Here is an 18,201-nt window from a genome sequence, read left to right on the forward strand (position 1 = left end):
CTTCCAATTCCTCACCATAAAGGCTGCAAGAAGATGGAGTTCTTCAAATGGAAGACAAATAGTGAGACTCAGGCAGAAGGGAGATTGATTCTAAGCTTTCTTCTCTAGGTAACACTTTGTGAGGAGAAGTGCTGCAGAGAGGAGAAACTAGACCGGATTGGACCTGTTCTACATGGCGCCAGATCAGACTTGGCAACCTACAATCTCTGCTCACATAAAAAGTTTTGTATCTACACCCTTAAAAAAGGAGAGGGGCGGTTCTGCTGCCTTTGAAATAAAGGGCAGAAGTCCCCTTGATTTCCTACGCCACTGATGGATGCTGTTCCTCTTTTTGTTTTATGATTCAAGGGCCCAATCCTGTGAGAGGCAGAAAATCTCCAGAAGATGCCCAGCCCCTGGCAGGATCAGGCCCCAAGTGTTTCGATTTCTGAGTGATACTTGAAAACAATACTTCTCAAGGCATTTTGTAGATGCCATGACAAGTCAAGCTGGCATTCAGCAAAAATGGCCAGATCCTGCCAAGTGCTCAGTTACAATGTGCATCTGAGTCAATGGGAACTACAGGTGCTCAGCACCATCAGGATTTAGCCTAATGTTTATGTTAAAAAAAAAAAGCAGTCCTGACAGGCAGTCTCCATGCACCTGCTCCGAGCCAGGAGCTGCTGCACTATATGCAGCATCTGCTTGTTTATTGCATTAACAAGAAGCCACTGAGCTGGTGCTGCTGACCTCACCCTGAAACTACCAGCTGGGCTTGAGGAATGTAGGCAGCCCAGGTAGCAATGATGGGAAAATACCCTGCCTGGTTAGTGGTGATTCATCTGAGTAGCTTGTGAGTCTTCTTGGAGGAAACTCTGAAAAACTGTGTAGGATTTTAAACACCATCAGGAGGTTCTAGTTTGACTAAGACTATGTCTGCACTGCAGCCTATGTGGGCATAACTTATGTCGCTTAGGGATGTGACTAAACCACCCGCCTGAGCGACATAAGTTACACTGACACCTGTGTGCACAGCGCTATGTCGGCGGGAGAGCTCTCGCCCGTCAGCATAGAGCGTCTTCAACAGACAGGCTGCACCAGTATAGCTGCTTCTCTACAGTGCTCTACATGGCCCAGGAGCTGGCTTGTAGAAGCCAGTCTCTTCTCAAATCCTGCTGTAACAGTGCAGTAGGACTTCTCTGCAGTTTGCCTATGAACCGCCCTACAGCTCAGCCTCAGGTGTTGTGGGCCTGTGATGTACTGTGCACCACCTGCGTTACATTACCTTCCTTCAACTTCAGCACTTCCCAGGGTCAGACCCATCTGTTAACAGAACCTTTAGCAGTGTAGGTTAGAAAGCCCGGTGCCTCACAGGGTTTCTCTGCCATCCTGCCAGAACAGAGACCTTGGCTGCGCATCCATTGAAGTATGTCAATAAAGATTTAGGCCAAGCTTTTCAAAGTGACTAAGAATTATTTGGATGTCTGACTTGAAATTCCTTAAAAGAGCTTAATTTTCAGAGGGTGGATTCTCTGCACTTTCTAATAATTGGAGCCCTTTACGGTGTCTCAGGTTAGGCACCCAAAATCACTGGGCTCTTTAGAAAATCTCCACCTTAATTTGGATGTAAAAGCAGGACTGTTTATGTTAATTAAATACTAAAGTACTTAAATACTGCTAGTCACCATGCTAAAAGATACCTATTGTAGCGCTTTTACCCTGCAATCCCTCAGCAATGGCCCCTATTTCAATATCTTCGATAACCACTGCGACTAGCTGCAACTCTTCTGAGTCAATAAAAGAAGTATTGCAAAGTATTAGGACCTGATCCCAAACACAACATGGGTGCAGGGCTTACTAGTGCATGCATTTCCAATGGGCTAACTCATGGTAGGAAGCAGGAAAGGTGGCAATCAGTGGTTTCAGAATCAGGCCTTAGATTGTCAAGTCCCAGAGACTTTTCTTTTAAGCCCTTGGCTGTAAAGTAACATATTGTGGTGCTTTAGAAAGAAGAATAAATACGATGTCAGTTAATTATGTCAAACATTTAATAGGCTTTTAACAATAGTGTGATGAGATATTCATAGAATCTCAGGGTTGGAAGGGACGTCAAGAGATCATCTAAGTCCAGCCCTCTGCTTAAAGCAGGACCAATCCCCAGGCAGATTTTTACCCCAGATCCCTATATGGCACCCTTAAGGATTGAGCTCACAACCACAGGTTTAGTAGGCTAATATGCAAACCACTGAGCTATCCCTCCCAGCCTCAGTAAATATGCTATTTGACAAATTGGCATTTATTTAACCCAGAACTCGTGCTCACATACTATGGTGATCAGTACTATGGGAATCCCTGAGCCAGTGAGATGATGGGGTAAGTCTATCCAATACACTCAGAAGAAAGTGAAATATCTTACATAGGTTTTTCCCTACCCACCAATACAAGTATGAGTCTTTCCTTTCCACCCACAATGTGGAAATGAGGTTTACTGGCTCCCTTTCTGTTTGACTAAATGCAGGTTAAAACATCGGTGGCCACTGCTTGCACTGGAAAAGAATTACCCTAGGCACAGCTCTGGGGATTACTTCCTGAAAAACAACCACCCGCCCACTACGTGTAAGTAAGTATGAAAGCTATTGTGCTTACTTCATTGAGGAGGCGGTTGGTGGTGATGGTGTGTGGAGGAGAGAACCACCATGTTCTAATAGGCCAGAAGAGTATTGCTAACAGGTTTGGAGCGTAGAATCCATGGGCACATGTGAAACTAGAGACCATTCCCAGAGGGAGTCAGTGTAGCTTAGTAAACAAGGGGGTGCTAGACTAGCAAGCAGGAAACATGGGTTCTATTTTGGGCTCTGCCCTCTGTATCTGTCTTGTCTATTAGACTGGAAGCTCTTCAGGGCAGGGACTTTGTCTTAAGCCTGGTCTACACCATTTTTATTCCGCTTAAAATTTTTCTTTGAAAGACGTGATTTGTGACAGTGAGAGTACAATACCCTGCATTTACAGGAGTACTCTGATGCCAATATTATTGCATCCACGCTAAGGGGTTGGACCACTTTAATTAGACCAGTTTGGACCTTATTTAATTAAAACGGCAGAAAACTGTGTTTAGAGAAGCTCTTGCTATATTTTTATAGTGTCAAATAGCAGGGACCCCAATCTTAGCTGGGGACGCTTGATGCTACAGTAATACCAATAGCAATTTATTCTCCAAGCAACATCAGGTGAAAGATGGTCCTAGGCCTAGATTGATAAAGTTTTTTTATAACAGCACTCTTGGTCATGAAGTACATAGAACTCAACAAATAATTGTTGTTGTTTTTTTTAGTTCGGCAGCTGAAATGAAAACCTTGAAAAAAAGTACATTTCATTTTGGGTTGAACTTTTTGTTTGTCCTGCAATTTTTTTCATTTTGTTTCATTTTTCAGTTTCTTTTAACCCTCTTGTTTTTTTTTTTTCAAATAAATCTACCTAAACTTCTAAATGAAATCTTTCCAAACAAAAACTCAAAACATTTCATTTTGAAAATACCAAAATGAAACCTTTGGACTTAAAAAAACAACATTTTTTTCCCTGTTGAAACTGTTTGCCAAATTTGATCCACGTTTGTGAATAGTTTTGGTTGGTCTGAAGCTGCATTTTTCAGTGAATAAACTATTCATCCATAAAATGTTGCCGAGCTCTATAACTATATTGAGAACCACTCAACCTCCTAGATAAGTGAATTACCGATTCTGTCAAAAGGCTGTTCTGAAAGTGACTTGCACATTCAATAAGATTCTAATCAATTGGCTTTAAGAGAAAAAAATAATCTAAAATTAGCTCAAACGCTAGTTTATTAGGTGGAATTGAATGTATAGAGTGCCATGAAGCTCTTCAGAAGAATTTTTCAGTACATTGTACAACAACACTATTTACACAATATTGTACATGACAATACATACAGCAAACCAGCGGTTATTCCTGTAAGGTGCTGAGCAGCCTCAAAGCCTGATGACTTTAGAAGGAATTGAAGGCATGCAGCAGGAGGCAGCTGGCACTTTGCGGGACCTGACCCTACAATCTGTAAGCTGTAGTAAGTGAGAGAATACTAAATATAGCTGTGGTAAATCCCAGAGAACAAATATCTACTCTGCATTTCAAGTCTCAGGTTGTTTTCCATAACATTCCTCCTGGCTCATGTGTTCCAGGTGTTGATCTTGTGTGGCATTTACAGTAGCCATCTGATGTGCAACACGGAAGAATCCTCCAGGTATTCATCTTACTTAGGAACCCTAAAGTACCAGGAAATACAAAGATGTTAATCCTCTTGGCAAAGAGTACATGCTGCAAAGCACAGAGGTCCAGATCCTCCAGCTATTTGGGTGCCTGACTCTCATTGGTTCCAGTGGGATTTACATGCCTAAATACTTGGAGGGTCTGGACCAAAGTCCAGGAACAAAATACTGCCCTTTTCAGACTCTGCATTACTAGAGTCCTAGTAATAATGAACAAAAAACAGCCTGGCAAATGGGAAACTGTGAACAATGAACAATCAAACATGATGACGCTAAGCTAGCAAGTCATTTGTGACCCAGAACAACAGTTAACAATGGTATGTGCTGATCCTACATCAACAAGGGCTGGACAAGCAAACCTACCTAAGTAAGCCTTTCTATGGCTTGGGTTCTCTGTAGCCACGGAGTCTACATCCCACTTGCCTTACTGACATGAGAAATCCCATGACGACAATGTCCTGCGGGCCCTGTCTGGAACTGGGTGGTTTTCTCCCTGAGCCTCAAGGCGGAGCACAAGATGGCTGCTTTCCCAAGCAGGCTCTCTGGGGGCTGCCCAGTACTGGTTGCTGCCTCCCATTTCATAAGTGGCATCGTGGGCATGGAGCAGGATGCGCTCAGCCCTTCCCACTCAATAACAAAGGCAGTGTGTGTGTGTGTGTGTGTGTTTGGCGGAGACACTCTCCTAAGCTGCAAGGTCTGGGGAGCACGTTCTGGGGCACTACCAGCTCTAGCAGTCCCTGGAGTGGGACATGGTGTTCCTTCTGTTGCTGCCCTACTGGAATGGCATGTGTACCCTGTCCACTCAGCAGACTCCTATGGACTAGGGTGGGCAGCAAGAATTGGATGAAGGGAGGCAGCCACCTGGAATGCAGTCCTGATGACTGGGGCAGGGGCCATTTGAGCCAAACAGGTGAGGGGACAGGCTAACAGGGCAGAGCAGAGAAGGTGTACAGGCCCCTGGAGCTCAATGGGGCTACATGCAGCTCTCAGAGCTGGAGTGAGAGTCCGACTTTCAGGAGGAGGAAGTTCATAGATTTTTTTCTGCTTTGTGAACAACCTCTGTTCAGGTTCACCAAGGGCCCATGGGAACATTTTCACATGGCTCTGCTATCATGGAAAGACTGTCACTGTGGTCATCATTCTAGCCTACCCCCCCTGCCACTCTGTTATCCCAGGCGTATCAAGGGTAGTGTTAAATAGCCAGATTTATGGGGCTTCCTTTCCCCTTCCCTTAGGAGACCATTCCTCAGCTTAACGGATCTCCCTGGTAGGACCCATCTTTGGACAACCCAGCTCTTCCTTTTTCATTCAGTGGCTGCCAGTCATGCCTCCTTCGCACTCAGTAATCCCTTGCTGATAGAGAAGGGAAGCAGCTGTAGATTAACGTCATTTTTGGGTGGATAAACCGGGCTGAATTTTGCCCACATGCCACAGCTCACTTCCTGTCACGTACAAGGGAGGAAACCACATCCAGAGCAGCTCTCGGGATATCCGCTCGGGTAGGATTTAAAATGTGGCCAAGGCATAGAGAGACTCCAACTAAGTTTGCCCAGGCTGGATCTTGTTTGCGAGTGGCACAACTTGGGAACTGGTCTGTTGCCATGTGATGTGTCCTACGTCTCTATGGACGTACTGCTATCTGCAGATGGGCCTGAGTTGAAAGTTCTGATTCAGATCTGAGCCCCTTCGAGCTTGGGAGTCCTTGAGGCTCTAGCTATCATATTCTGTCCAGAGGCCTGAAGCTGTGGCGAGTTCTGCCCTGAGAGTTTGCTTTCAGCCCCTCTCTAGTGATAACAGGCCCATGCTTAAGCTTTCGGCACATGAAACAGCCAACACTTGGGGAGAAAACAAAGAGAAAATGCCTTTTCTGGGCCTAGCAATAATGGGGTGAAAACTACCCCACCCTGCAGGAGACAGTCAGAGGGAAAAACATACAAACTGCTCCCTTTCCTATGGGATGCCTTCATTATGAGTCGAAGGAGTTGGACAGACACACTCGATTCTGTACAGTGCTGAGTGCTTCCTGTGAGGTGCTGAGAGTCCTCAATTCCCACTTACTTTAACAGGAGCTGAGGACACACAGCAGCATACAGGAGGTGCTCAGCACCTCGTGGGATCGTTCCCTGGCATTCGTTTTCGTAAGCACTAGCTCACGCATGAGAAAAGCGCAGCTGTGCTCTTTGCAGTGTATGGGACTGGAGAACGCAACCAAGAGCACCTACTGTTTGTTGAAGTGAAGCCGTAGTCTCCTGCGCAGGTCTGAAAGGAGACAGGCAACAGCTTAGGTCAGGAGAAGAGTTCCTTGGCTCCTAGCACTCCTACCCCACAAGGGTCTCTCCTAAACTCCTGATATTCCCTGCTCCCACTCCCAGCCATCTCTGCCTCCTCAAGACTCCCTCCCCTTTCCCACACTGGAGCTGTCCTGCCAGGGATTCCCAGCCTGCAGCTGCTCCTTGAGGCCCTGTCTGAAGGGTGCAGATGCTCCTCAATGCTGAGATGAGGAGCAGAAATGTGGGAGGGCCGCCATCTTGGCTGATGCACCTGGTACTGAACTGGGGACCTCCAGAGCTAAAAACATGAGCAGTTGAAGCACTGTAGCTGTGGGTTGTAACAGACACATATTCTCCGTGTATTAGCGGAGAGAGGGGCCTGTAACACATTCACCACTGGGATATGTGTGCAAACAGCCCCAGGCTGCATGTATTTGGGGGCAGATGCCTGTGGGATTTGGGGTGGATGATGGATTTCCTGCGAGATCTGTCTCCCCCATCCTCTGCTTCCTTCCCAAATGGATCTTTGGACCCACGAGAGGCTCTCTGCAGGGTGCTGGGGGAGGGGAGAGTGCTCCCTACTGAGCAGGAAAGGTGAGTTCCATGCATGGAGAAACCCCTCTCAGAGGCGTGAAGAGATCCGGGAGCAGCGCGACCCATTTGCTGTGCCCAGCACTTACGCTGAAAGCGACGAATGGCAGCAACCAGAGACAGCAGTAAAATTACAGCACATGCCACTAATGGGGCCAAGATGAAGGCGCTGCAGGAAGAACCTAGAAACCAAAAGAAACATACAGTGCGCATTACAGAAAACAGCAGCAGCTGGCAGATTGTGCCGGCTACACACAATACCTCTGATAGAAACTCTCCTGAGGCGTGGGAGGGGGCATTGTGCCTCCAGATCCACACATAGATCTGTCTCCTTTCACGCAGAAGGGGGCTCAGCTTCCTCAGGGATACAGTCCTGCCCTTCCCCTCCACCCCCATGGGTCCCCTCCACTTCTCCATAGATCCAGGGGTGGGGGTGGGGGTGGGGGTTGGGCAGGGACTGAGTGGGCTATGTGCAGAAGTGGACAGGCCAGGGTAGGGGTAGCCCTGAGCTGTAATCTCTTTTCCTTAGAATCCTCCCTGGAGTGGAGGATCCCCCTTTGAAGCAGGCCCCTAGGGCCGGGGCAGTCCCAGGTATTGAGGCTCTGTCAGACACGGACGTGAACATAACTGCTATTAGCATCAGTAGGAGTCACGTGCCTGTATCAAGGGGAGAGACCGGATCCCTGTGTTTTTCTGTACCTTGCATGTTTCAGTGAAGTGTTTCCTGACTCTGTGCCAGGGCCCAGAGAGTGCCCTCCACTTCAGTGGAGTCACCCCCGAGTTGCGTTGGGGCAGCTATGAAAATGGAATATATTGAGGCAGCTTCATTCCTAGTGTGACTGTTGGTTTAAACCGAACTGCACTCAGGATCGATTTGACCCACGCTACACTTTGCAAAGATGTCCAGCGAAAGGCAGTGCCCTACCTCTCATTTTAGCAGGAGTTATGCTAGAGGTTTTGCACCCCAAAGGTTTCACTGGGGGCGGCGTTTTCTCTGTAGGTTTTTCAGTGGAAGGCAAAGAGTCGACTGAAATGATGAAAATAGGATTAATGGGACATAGCACAGAAGACATTTAAATGACACATTAAGAGTAATGAGGAAAATATTTGACAATCTTTAGGGCTAAAAGGACCCCTCCCCTCCCAAACGAACGGAATTGTTGTAAAATCCCAAATGAACGGAACTGTTGCACTCTTGTATCTCTCAACAACTTCATATAGAAAAGGTTGAGGCTTGGCAAGTGCTTAGGTCATAATATGGGACAAGGAGTTTTGACATTTAGGCCAAGATTTTCAAAAGTGAGCCCTGATTTTGAGCGTCCAGATTGAGACACTTTAAAGGATCCTGATTTTCAAAACAATACTAAGAATTTACCCTCTGAATAGCAAGGCCATTTAAAGTGTCTCATGGATTGTTATTAGCATTTGTATCTTGGAGCCCCGGTCACGGACCAGGACCATGTTGTGTCAGGGTCTGTGCAAACACAGAACAAAAAGATGGCTCCTGACCCACAGAGCTTATAATGTAAGTCCAAAACAAGCATTGTCAGATGGATACAGACAGGTTGACTGAGGCGTACAAGGCAGCAGAGACAATACTGGTTGGCAGGCTCTGGTCACACAGCACGCCAGCAGCCTAACCTTTGTCAAATTTCTTGGACACCTCATGGCAAAGGAGAGTTTTGAGGAGGGTTTTGAAGGAGGCTAATGAGGTAGTTTTGTGGATGTTTTCAGGGAGCACGTTCCAAGCCTGCCAAGAAACACTGTGAAAACATTTGTTTGAAAATTTAACAAGAGGATGATAGAGGCTGGGTAACGCGGGCAATAACTAGTGTGAAGAGGTCTGATCCTGTTCCCATTCCATTTAATGGGAGGTTTGCTGTGTGGGTGCAGAATTGGGTCCTTTCATGCTGGTTATTTTTTCTAAACACCATAATTACTAGTCATTAAGTTTCCGAAGAATTTCAATGACTTCAAAATACAAGCAATTATCCCATATCTGGTAGGTGAATTTGTAATTATACAGGACCTCAGATTTCAGTGAGTATGGTACTACTCAGTGTTAGTAAAGAGCGCAAGATCTAGCCAATAGCATTTAAAGAAATGCCCAGTATTACAGTATATTGAATGAACAAGGGCAGTGATATCATGCTATACTGGTGGAAGAAGTTATCTCCTGAGCTGTAACACTTCCTACCAGGAATATACTTATCACTGGACACAGCCCACATCTTGTAATAAGTGTTTACAGGATCTGGCCCTAAGATTGGGTTAACACATTTTCTGCTATATTTCCAAACCATATCTTTTTAATATGGAAATATACCTATCTCACAGAGCTGGAAGAGTCCCCAAAAGGTCATCAAGTCCAGCTCCCTGCTTTCACTAGCAGGACCAAGTACTGATTTTGCCCCACATCCTCAAGTGGCCCCCTCAAGGGATTGAACTCACAACCCTGGATTTAGCAGGTCAATGCTCAAAACACTGAGCTATCCCTCCCTCTTGCTTGTTATGCTATCACAGTTTATTATTTTCCATGATAGTTGAGAAAGTGGGGGTGCTACCAGAAAGATATTTCTGCACAAAACCCTATACGGGGGCTTGATCCTGCAAAATTCTCTAGTCTACCTTCAGCTCATATTGTCTTCAGTCTAATATGGACTGAATATTGTCCACATGTCTATCATAAGGTTTTGGCCTGAAATCCATCATGGTAGTATCCGCGTGCATATCACATCAAACCGATTGCAACATCAACATCCCAAGGGGATTTCAAAGCATCTCCGACTCTGGGCCCTTGTCAGCATATAGAAAGCTCTGCTTGGAGTAGTTTTTTGCTGATTATAACGGTGATTAAATAAGGCCTGTGGCTTATTATTGACTATATGAGTTATAATTTAAAAATCTGGGCTATCCAAAGTTCATTTCTTTCCCTCTGGAACTGAAATTCATAGAGAGACTACAATTTATTTTAATGACACGGACACACCAAAAGTGTCAGATGTCCCAGAAGGCATCTGGATCATTGGGATTTACCTGTATAACTCCTTTCCTATTTTTGTTAAATTACTGACATGCAACCGACGAAGCGGGTATTCACCCACGAAAGCTCATGCTCCAATACATCTGTTGGTCTATGAGGTGCCACAGGACTTTTTGCTGCTTTTACAGATCCAGACTAACACAGCTCTCTCTCTTATACTTAACAATAGACATTAAAAAGTGAAATCAAAGAGTATTTTGTCACGGATGCCAGAGGAAAAAGAGAAAAACTCCCCTGAAGTGTGATTTTGCTTACACATGATAGGGGAACCCCAGTTTCTTAAACTCAATCTATTTGGGCTCAGTTTTAAATCTGAATGTTTTCATTTTGACTGGACAACAGCAGCAAGTTTTCGAAAGTGTTGTTTTTGGGTAGGGCACATTAATCTGGCTGTTCAGATAATTCTCCTCTGTCTTCAAAGAGCTTTTCTTTCAAGTAAGCAAGGATAGAAAAGGGACACAGTTAGCCAATGCAATGGCAGTAAATGCCAGTGTATTTATTTGCAACAAGCAAAGGACTGGGGATTCCTCAAGATGGAAGACTGAACATTTTAAAGCCAATGGCCACAATTATACCCCTGCTAAACATACACGTTAGACTGAAGGTTTTAATCACCTTAGGACATGCATAGCTCCAAAGTGAAGCCACGAGGAAGGGTTTTAAGCACATGATCATGTACTGTGATCAAAGTGCTGTGCTTTTTCTACCCTTTGCTACATAATGGAGAAGCTGTGGATTGAAGAGTATTGCTGAATGTCTGAGAATTTCAAAGAGGTTCTCTAAGGCCCTACAATAGGATCCTATAGCTCAGATCCTTAAGCCCACATAAAGTCCCACCGATTTCAATTTAGAGCTCACAAAAGGTTTTGGTCTGACGGCCCTGGGGACTGAAATTCTCTGTTTACGCACAGAACAGGCACAGGCAGCACTGTCAAACCAGCAGTCAGAGCCATGCGGGTAGACCTGGTGCTTCTGAGAAGTGCCACAGATTTCATCAGCAGGGCATCAAGGTCCTGCTGGATCAGATTGCAGGAATCAGCAGTGCAAGCTTCCCCTCACAGATACACCAATGTGCTTCAGCTCTGATCTAGAAGGACCAACTCCAGGAATCAGAAGGTAGGTCAATCTCCATGCCCCATCAGTCCTGAGCTGCTTTCCCTGCTGAGACTGCCAACCAAGTTGCCAGGGTGTGCCAGTTCACATGGGGTCCTAAACAGTCCCTGGATGGTGAGAGCTGTCGGCCATTATCAGCCTGTCATGACTTGCCAGGGGAGAACTGGATATGAAAGGCTCAGTATCCCATCACCAACCCTGTGAGAGAGATGTCCAGCCCCCCCATGATTTAATGGGGGTGTTAGGATATCGGTAAATGCCAGGTGAGAAACAGAATCAGTGCGTGAGAATGAGCTGTGAACTCAAGTGGGGAAATAATCCAGTTAAGAGCAAAAACAGCACTGGAATTAGAGAAAGATAATAAACATGAATCTTCCAGGTCTAGTAGCATTCTTTTGAAAGGCTCCATTCCATAACAATGATCAGAGCACAGCAGTGCTCATGCTCTGATCAGGACTGAAAAATGGACAGTGGTGCAAGGTTACAACTTATTAACAGCTTTATAACACTGGAAGCAGTTTCCCTACATTTCACAGTCATAGATTCTAAGGCCAGAAGGGACCTGTGATCATCTAGTCTGACCTCCTGCATAACACAGGCCATAGAACCTCCCTGAAATAATTCCTGTTTGAACTCAAGCAGATCTTTTAGAAAAACATCCAGTCTTGATTTAAACAATTGCCAGTAATGGAGAATCTATCACAACCCTGAGTAAATTGTTCCAATGGTTAATCTCCCTCCCTTTTTAAATTTCACTCCTTACTTCCAGTCTGAATTTGTCTACCTTTGTATTCAAGCCAGTGGTTATTGCTATACCTTTTTCTGCCAGATTTTCTGGCTAATATAGTCTCTAAGATCTCTTCAAGCACATTCTAGGGCCCAAACCTTTCATGCTTTGCTAATGTGGATAGTCTCGATGAAAGCAATGAGAAAGGCGAACAGTATTTAGGCACCAATCTGTGCCCTGTTACCTTTTCTGTCACGGTTATTTTTATTATTCTAACCTTTCTATTGTAGCAGCATCTTGGCCAAGCCCTGTGAGATTTTGGAGTGGATGCGCCAATCTGAAACAGCACTTACCCACGCTAAGCTCCGTTCCATTGCCAAAGAGCAGCTCTGAGGAATGGGAGACAGCGCAGTAATATGTGCCAGCGTCCAAAGGCTGAAGCTTCCTGATCTTCAGAGTGTATGCATGCCGAGAGCTTCCTTTACTCACATTAAACCTATCTTTGTCGATGTTGTTGGTGATGGTGTGTTTCTGAAAAACATTTGAAAATAGTACATACTGGAAGTCTTGGATCTCCTTGCTCCATCGGTACCAATAGATCCCTGATTGGGTAAACTGTTCACTTTTCAATGCACAGACCAATTCCATCGTACTGTTGTTCAGGGCTATAATACGTGGTGGAGTCTGAAATATAGGTGGGGTTTTCTGGCAACCTACAAGGAAGAAAATAACATGTTTATGGGCAAGATATTTATTTCTACACATATTAAATAAAGGATTTCTTCGTGAGCTTAGTAGTTTCTCTGTTCATGGAATTATGGGGGTCACAAATTAGAGATATAACAGACCTATTAGGAAATCTAGCCCCTATTTCATGCCAGTGGTGGATTGTTCCCTATTAATCTTCTTGCCATCCCAACATTTTGTAACCGGTGCCTAGATACTACCATGGGTGGTGCTCTATTGATACCCATTTAGACAGGTAGAGAAGATCACACCAACTAGTTCTATTTCTAGTCCGTTGTCCAGTCCACTTTTAAAAATCCCAATCAATGGGGCTTTCACATCTTGCTTAGGGAAATTATTTTTTTTCCTTTCCTTCTCGTCGGTGCTTCTTTGCCATTCTTTGGGCATGTTTCAATTTCTTTTGCCAGTTCTTTTCAAGCTTCTTAGCTTGTTCGTTAGATTTTCTCTGCCTGCAAAGGCAGCAAAGAGGCTGAAGATAACTCCAGATAAGGTATCAAAACATGGCAAAAGAAGAACTACAGCTCACTCAAGTGATAAATGCAGCAAGAAACACACATAAAAATAGAAAATATAGTGAAGTCAATGGGAGCTGAAGGCACTTGGCTCCCCAGAGGATCCAGCCTTTTATGCATTAACATACATTCATTCATACTGACAATTCTACCATGGGCCAGATCCTCAGCTGGTATTAAAACAGCGTAGCTCTACTGACATTAGTGGAGCTCTGCCAATTTATACCAGTTGATAATTTCTCCAGACTGCTTCTGTTATTTAATCATGGATGAATACAGCCAGAGACTTGGTGATTGAGATGGGCAGTTATTTTGCTTATTCTCTCACCCGTTGCATTCGATAGACTGTGTGGATTCGGAGTTTTGCAAGCACGTGGAGCTTGGGTAGTTACAGAATTAAAATAAAATAGATAACAAATAAGGGCCAGATGTTGATCTCCTCACTCACATTGAGTAGCACTGTACTCTGTGAATGGTCTCTTAGAGGGAGATTCAGTCATACCCTTATGTACATGGAGCTGTACCTTACTCTCAATGACTCCCATTGAGCTCAATGGAACTATTTAGGACTAGGGTACTGCTTAGTGGGACTATTGGTTTGCAGTCTTGCCCAGTGACTTCAATGGGAATATTTGTGGAGAAAGGTGCTACCCTCCTTGAGTAAAAGTATCCTACTCTGGCCTTTTTACTTACTGTTCTTAGAATTTATTTTTGAGACAAGCAAATGATTCCATGTCATGAATCTTCATAGCTGGAAACATGAGCAACAGCGGAACAGGATACTGAACAATAATATTAATGCAACGTTGTCAACTCTGATGATTTTATTGTGAGTCTCATGATATTTAGTTTCAGAGGGACAGCCGTGTTAGTCTGTGTCAGCAGAAACAACAAGGAGTCCTTGTGGCACCTTAGAGACTAACAAATTTATTTTGGGCATAAGATTTTGTGGGCAACTCCCATCCTTTCATGCATCTATACCTGCTCCTGTATTTTCCACTTCATGAGTCTGATGAAGTGGGTTCTAGCCCATGAAAGCTTATGCCCAAATAAATTTGTTAGTCTCTAAGGTGCCACAAGGACTCCTCAGTTTTTTTGATGATATTTTGTGTTTTTCTTAAAGCCCCAGTGCCTGGAGCCAAGAGATCATGTGAGAATCTCAGCTTTCATTACAAAAGTACCGTTTTTAGCCTTCATGGTTGCTGAGGAAAGCTGGAAAATGTCACTCCACAGACTTAAAAACAAGCAGGAAAATAAAAAAGAAGCCAATTTCATTCTCTCATTAGTGAGCTTTATATCTACTTTGCGATTTGCAGGGCTTGACTATGGTTTTTGAACGCTTAGGGTTGGCAATACTGAACTCAGCCTTTGGAAAATATTACCTCAGTTACAATTTTCTGCCTTGGTGTGCAGGTGTGCGTGTACAGGCTTTGGCGAGAATAATAGGGGGGACTCAGTTTCTTAGCAAACAAAACAACAAACTCTGGATATGATGCAACAGAGTAAAAACAACACTGAACAACCAAGAGCCATTTATTTCCTGTGCATGTTTTAAGGGCCTGCCCTTGCTAGTCTTGTCTCATATTTCTTGCCCCTTGACTTTAAAGTGCTCACGTTCCTTTAAAATCTTGGGATCATTTACAGTAACTTATGGTAATAATAATTCTCAGGCCCCTATCCCGCACACTAATCCACATATGTGCACCTAAATGGTGCCCGATGGATCACAGTGGGTCTCCAGGTGGAACCTCATTAATGTGGGGCACCATGAGGATGAAACAGGCTGCCTGCTTGGACCAGCTTTCAGGATCAGTGTCTTGACTTTGATACAGGACTTTTGACCTTCCTAATGCTTTACAAATATTGGGAGCCAGACAGTTTTAAAATTGGTATAAGTGGCTACAAGTCCATTGACATTAACCAGCTCCGTATTTGGTGTGCTGTATTGAGGAATTTAACATTTTAATTTTTGATTCTCTATCGTCTGGGTCTCTTAAGCCAGCATTGGCTTAGCAATATGCTTGCTTGATCTATGAATGCTTCTGGAAGGACCACCAAATCTATCCTTGTGACAAACAAAAAGCCAATGCTGGTCGTCCTTATTGAAGCAACATTTCCATTGGGTCACCGGGCATTTTACCTGAGCTGAGTAAGGGCAATATTTACTAGCAGAGGAAATATTTCTCGCCTTCCTCATGTTAATAGTCCCATCGATGGCAATACACTGAGGAAGGCAAGCAGGATTTAGCCTATAATAAAGATGTGGCCTGTGACTTTGTAGTATGATTCCCTCTGTCTCTCTCAAAAATCTCTGACAATGATGAAGTAAAACTGAAGGGAAGGGACACAGACAGCCATGCTGTAAATATAACATGATGGTGAACAGTATATTATATTTTCATGTATTGAAGCCCAACCTTGCAAACCCTTATTCTGGCAGATACTTCCTGTGCCTGCAAAGTCTATGGGACCACTTGCATAAAAGTTTTCAGGATCTGTCCCATAAAGAGCTTGATGGGTAACCTTCTCATTCATAGACCCCAAGGCCATAAAAGACCATTGTGACCATCTAGTCCAGCGATTCTTAAACTGTGGGTCGGGACCCCAAAGTGGGTCACGACCCTATTTTAATGGGGTTGCCAGGGCTGGCATTAGACTTCCTGGGGCCCAGGGCCGAAGCCAAAACCCGAGGGCTTCAGCCTGGGTGGCAGGGCTCAGGTTATAGGCCCCCTGCCTGGGGCTGAACCCCTGGGGCTTCGGCTTCCCTGCCCTGCGCGGTGCAGCTCAGGCTTTGGCTTTGCCATCCCCCATCCCCGATCCCCCACCCCCAGGGTAGTGGGGCTCAGGCTTTGGTCCCCTCTCCTGGGGTCAGGCAGTATTTTTTATTCTCAGAAGGGGGTCGCAGTGCAATGAAGTTTGAGAACCCCTGATCTAATCTGACCTCCTGTTTAACACAATCCATGGAACTTCCCCAAAATAATTCCCAGAGCAGAGCTTTTAGAAAAAACTTCAAATCTCAATTAAAAAATTTTAATGATGGAGAATCCACCACAACTCTTGGTACATTGTTTCAGTGGTTAATTACCCTATTAAAAATCTACGCCTTATTTCCAGTCTGAATTTGTCTAGCTTCAACTTTCGACCCTTGGATCATATTATCTCTTTCTCTGCTAGATGGAAGAGCCCATTATTAAATATTTTTTCACCACGTAGATACTTATAGACTTCTCTACTCGTGGTTGTTCTGTCCTTCTGAGTTATGTGGTTACCCCAACATTCATAAAAAGAAAAGGTCCATTTCATATTGTGGATGGGATTTTTCAGAAGCGCTTAGCATTAACCTATCTCTGCTCCCATTGAAGTCAATGGTAAAACTCACATTGACTTGAATGGGAGCGGACTTAGAGCAATGCTGAGTGGATTTGAAAATCCCCTCTGGCGTAGTCTATAATGACGCACTTCACTTTATAAATACTAATTTGCAGTCAAAGTCCATAATAAAAACCAGTCCGTTTTCCTCCCCCACATTAGAGGTATTTAGCAGTTTCTTATGTGCACACCAATTGTTTGGAATTTCTCAAGATGTGCATGTGTCCAGATTCCATTTGTAACTTGTTTCTGTCATCTCATAATATATTAATTATTCCTTTCATTGACTCCCCCTATTCTGTCCTAATTTACATTTATTGTGACCTCATTGTAATCAGTGGGATTGCAGAAGCTGTAGAATAAAGTCAGGGGAGAATTTTGCCCTGTTTCTGTTCCTGGAAAGAATAAATAAAATGGTTTGTGGTGCCCGATCTGAAAAAAATGGGTGACATAATCTGCAAGCTTAGGGTGTACTCAACATCTGTATCCTTATAATAAACCAACAATAAAGCATTTTTATGCAGTATATATATATATATACACACACACACACCATCCTACTATATACATATATATATACCATCCTACTACATACATATCATTGGTATTTCTATAGCTCCCAACACCTTGGTATCTAAATACTGATAAAATGTATGCTATGCTGTAGCTGTGATAGCCTATGACTACAATATAGTGTATATTTAATCAATACATCCTATATCTATGATAAAACATGACATCCTATATCAATATTTTCTGTTATTCTAGGGGGAAAATCCAACAGTTACATTGGTGTAAATCTAATCTATCTTTGTACTTATATGACCATATTATCTCAACACCTGAAGCTATATGCTGATTTAACTGATTATAGAATTTAACCTGATGATTCTTGAATATAATATATTCTAAACCAATAACATCCTATAATATGGCAATCCTAATAGCTCTGAAATAAAATAATCCCAAATTATGTCTAGAACATTAGCCTATAATATTACACATAAATATGTAATACTGTACATACATATGTAACATAAAATATATTACATCTGTAACCTACTGTAATGTATCTACATTATAAATATCCCATGCTGTAGCTGTGATATAACGTGATGGAGGGGAGGAGGTTACAAAGTTACTACAGCACTTTGCATCCTCCCAGTCTCCTGCACTTTGAGTTAAGCTCTAGTTAACACTATACCAAGGCCTCGCCGTGTTCCTCTGTTACCTGTGATGTGTAGAGAGAGGTAGAGAAAAAGCCACGGCCACTCCATCTTGGACCTGAGGGCACCTGAGAGCTTGTGACTTTCAGCCTGGAACAAGAGCGCTTCTGAGTCTGCTGAAGCAGGAGGAGTGGTTGGGGCGGGCTGTGTGACAGAGCCCACAGCCTGTGTTTGAGCTGCTTCTCATTAGCCTCAAGCAAGGCAGCAGGGAGGGGATGATGAGGGACATGTGGTTAATTGAGTTATTTTTTCACTCCTTTAAGACATGTAAATTGTATATAACCCGCCTGGGAGTGGGAAACAGACCCATCTGACCCGTCCTGTGTTCAGACAATGACCTGGAC

General features: G+C 44.0%; 1 protein-coding gene across 2 annotated transcripts; it reads right to left on the bottom strand.

The window, feature by feature from the left end:
• Nucleotides 1-3,830: 3,830 nt before the first annotated feature.
• On the bottom strand, nucleotides 3,831-17,941 carry CD8B (CD8 subunit beta). Of its 2 annotated transcripts, XM_050943471.1 has the most exons (6): nucleotides 17,863-17,941; nucleotides 12,357-12,716; nucleotides 8,046-8,147; nucleotides 7,210-7,302; nucleotides 6,482-6,518; nucleotides 3,831-4,256 (listed from the first exon to the last, which is right to left on the bottom strand). In XM_050943471.1, exons 1-6 carry the CDS (start codon nucleotides 17,906-17,908, stop codon nucleotides 4,244-4,246), a joined length of 651 nt encoding a protein of 216 aa, XP_050799428.1. In that variant the 5' UTR covers nucleotides 17,909-17,941; the 3' UTR covers nucleotides 3,831-4,243. The 2 variants fall into 2 exon arrangements, with proteins under 2 accessions (XP_050799428.1, XP_050799430.1); XM_050943473.1 differs by lacking the exon at nucleotides 8,046-8,147.
• Nucleotides 17,942-18,201: the final 260 nt, after the last annotated feature.

The sequence above is a fragment of the Gopherus flavomarginatus genome, chromosome 3 (assembly GCF_025201925.1).
Source record: "Gopherus flavomarginatus isolate rGopFla2 chromosome 3, rGopFla2.mat.asm, whole genome shotgun sequence".
NCBI classification, from domain to species: Eukaryota; Metazoa; Chordata; order Testudines; family Testudinidae; genus Gopherus; species Gopherus flavomarginatus.

What these genes read in the sequence shown, in the direction of transcription:
- CD8B (XM_050943471.1), bottom strand. Translation starts at nt 17,908, where the DNA reads ATGGAGTGGCCGTGGCTTTTTCTCTACCTCTCTCTACACATCACAG. An exon ending in TGGAACGGAGCTTAGCGTGG is followed by an intron (nt 8,148 to 12,356) that starts GTAAGTGCTGTT and finishes TCATCATTTCAG; the next exon opens with TCGACTCTTTGCCTTCCACT. An exon ending in AACTCCTGCTAAAATGAGAG is followed by an intron (nt 7,303 to 8,045) that starts GTAGGGCACTGC and finishes TTTGGTTTCTAG; the next exon opens with GTTCTTCCTGCAGCGCCTTC.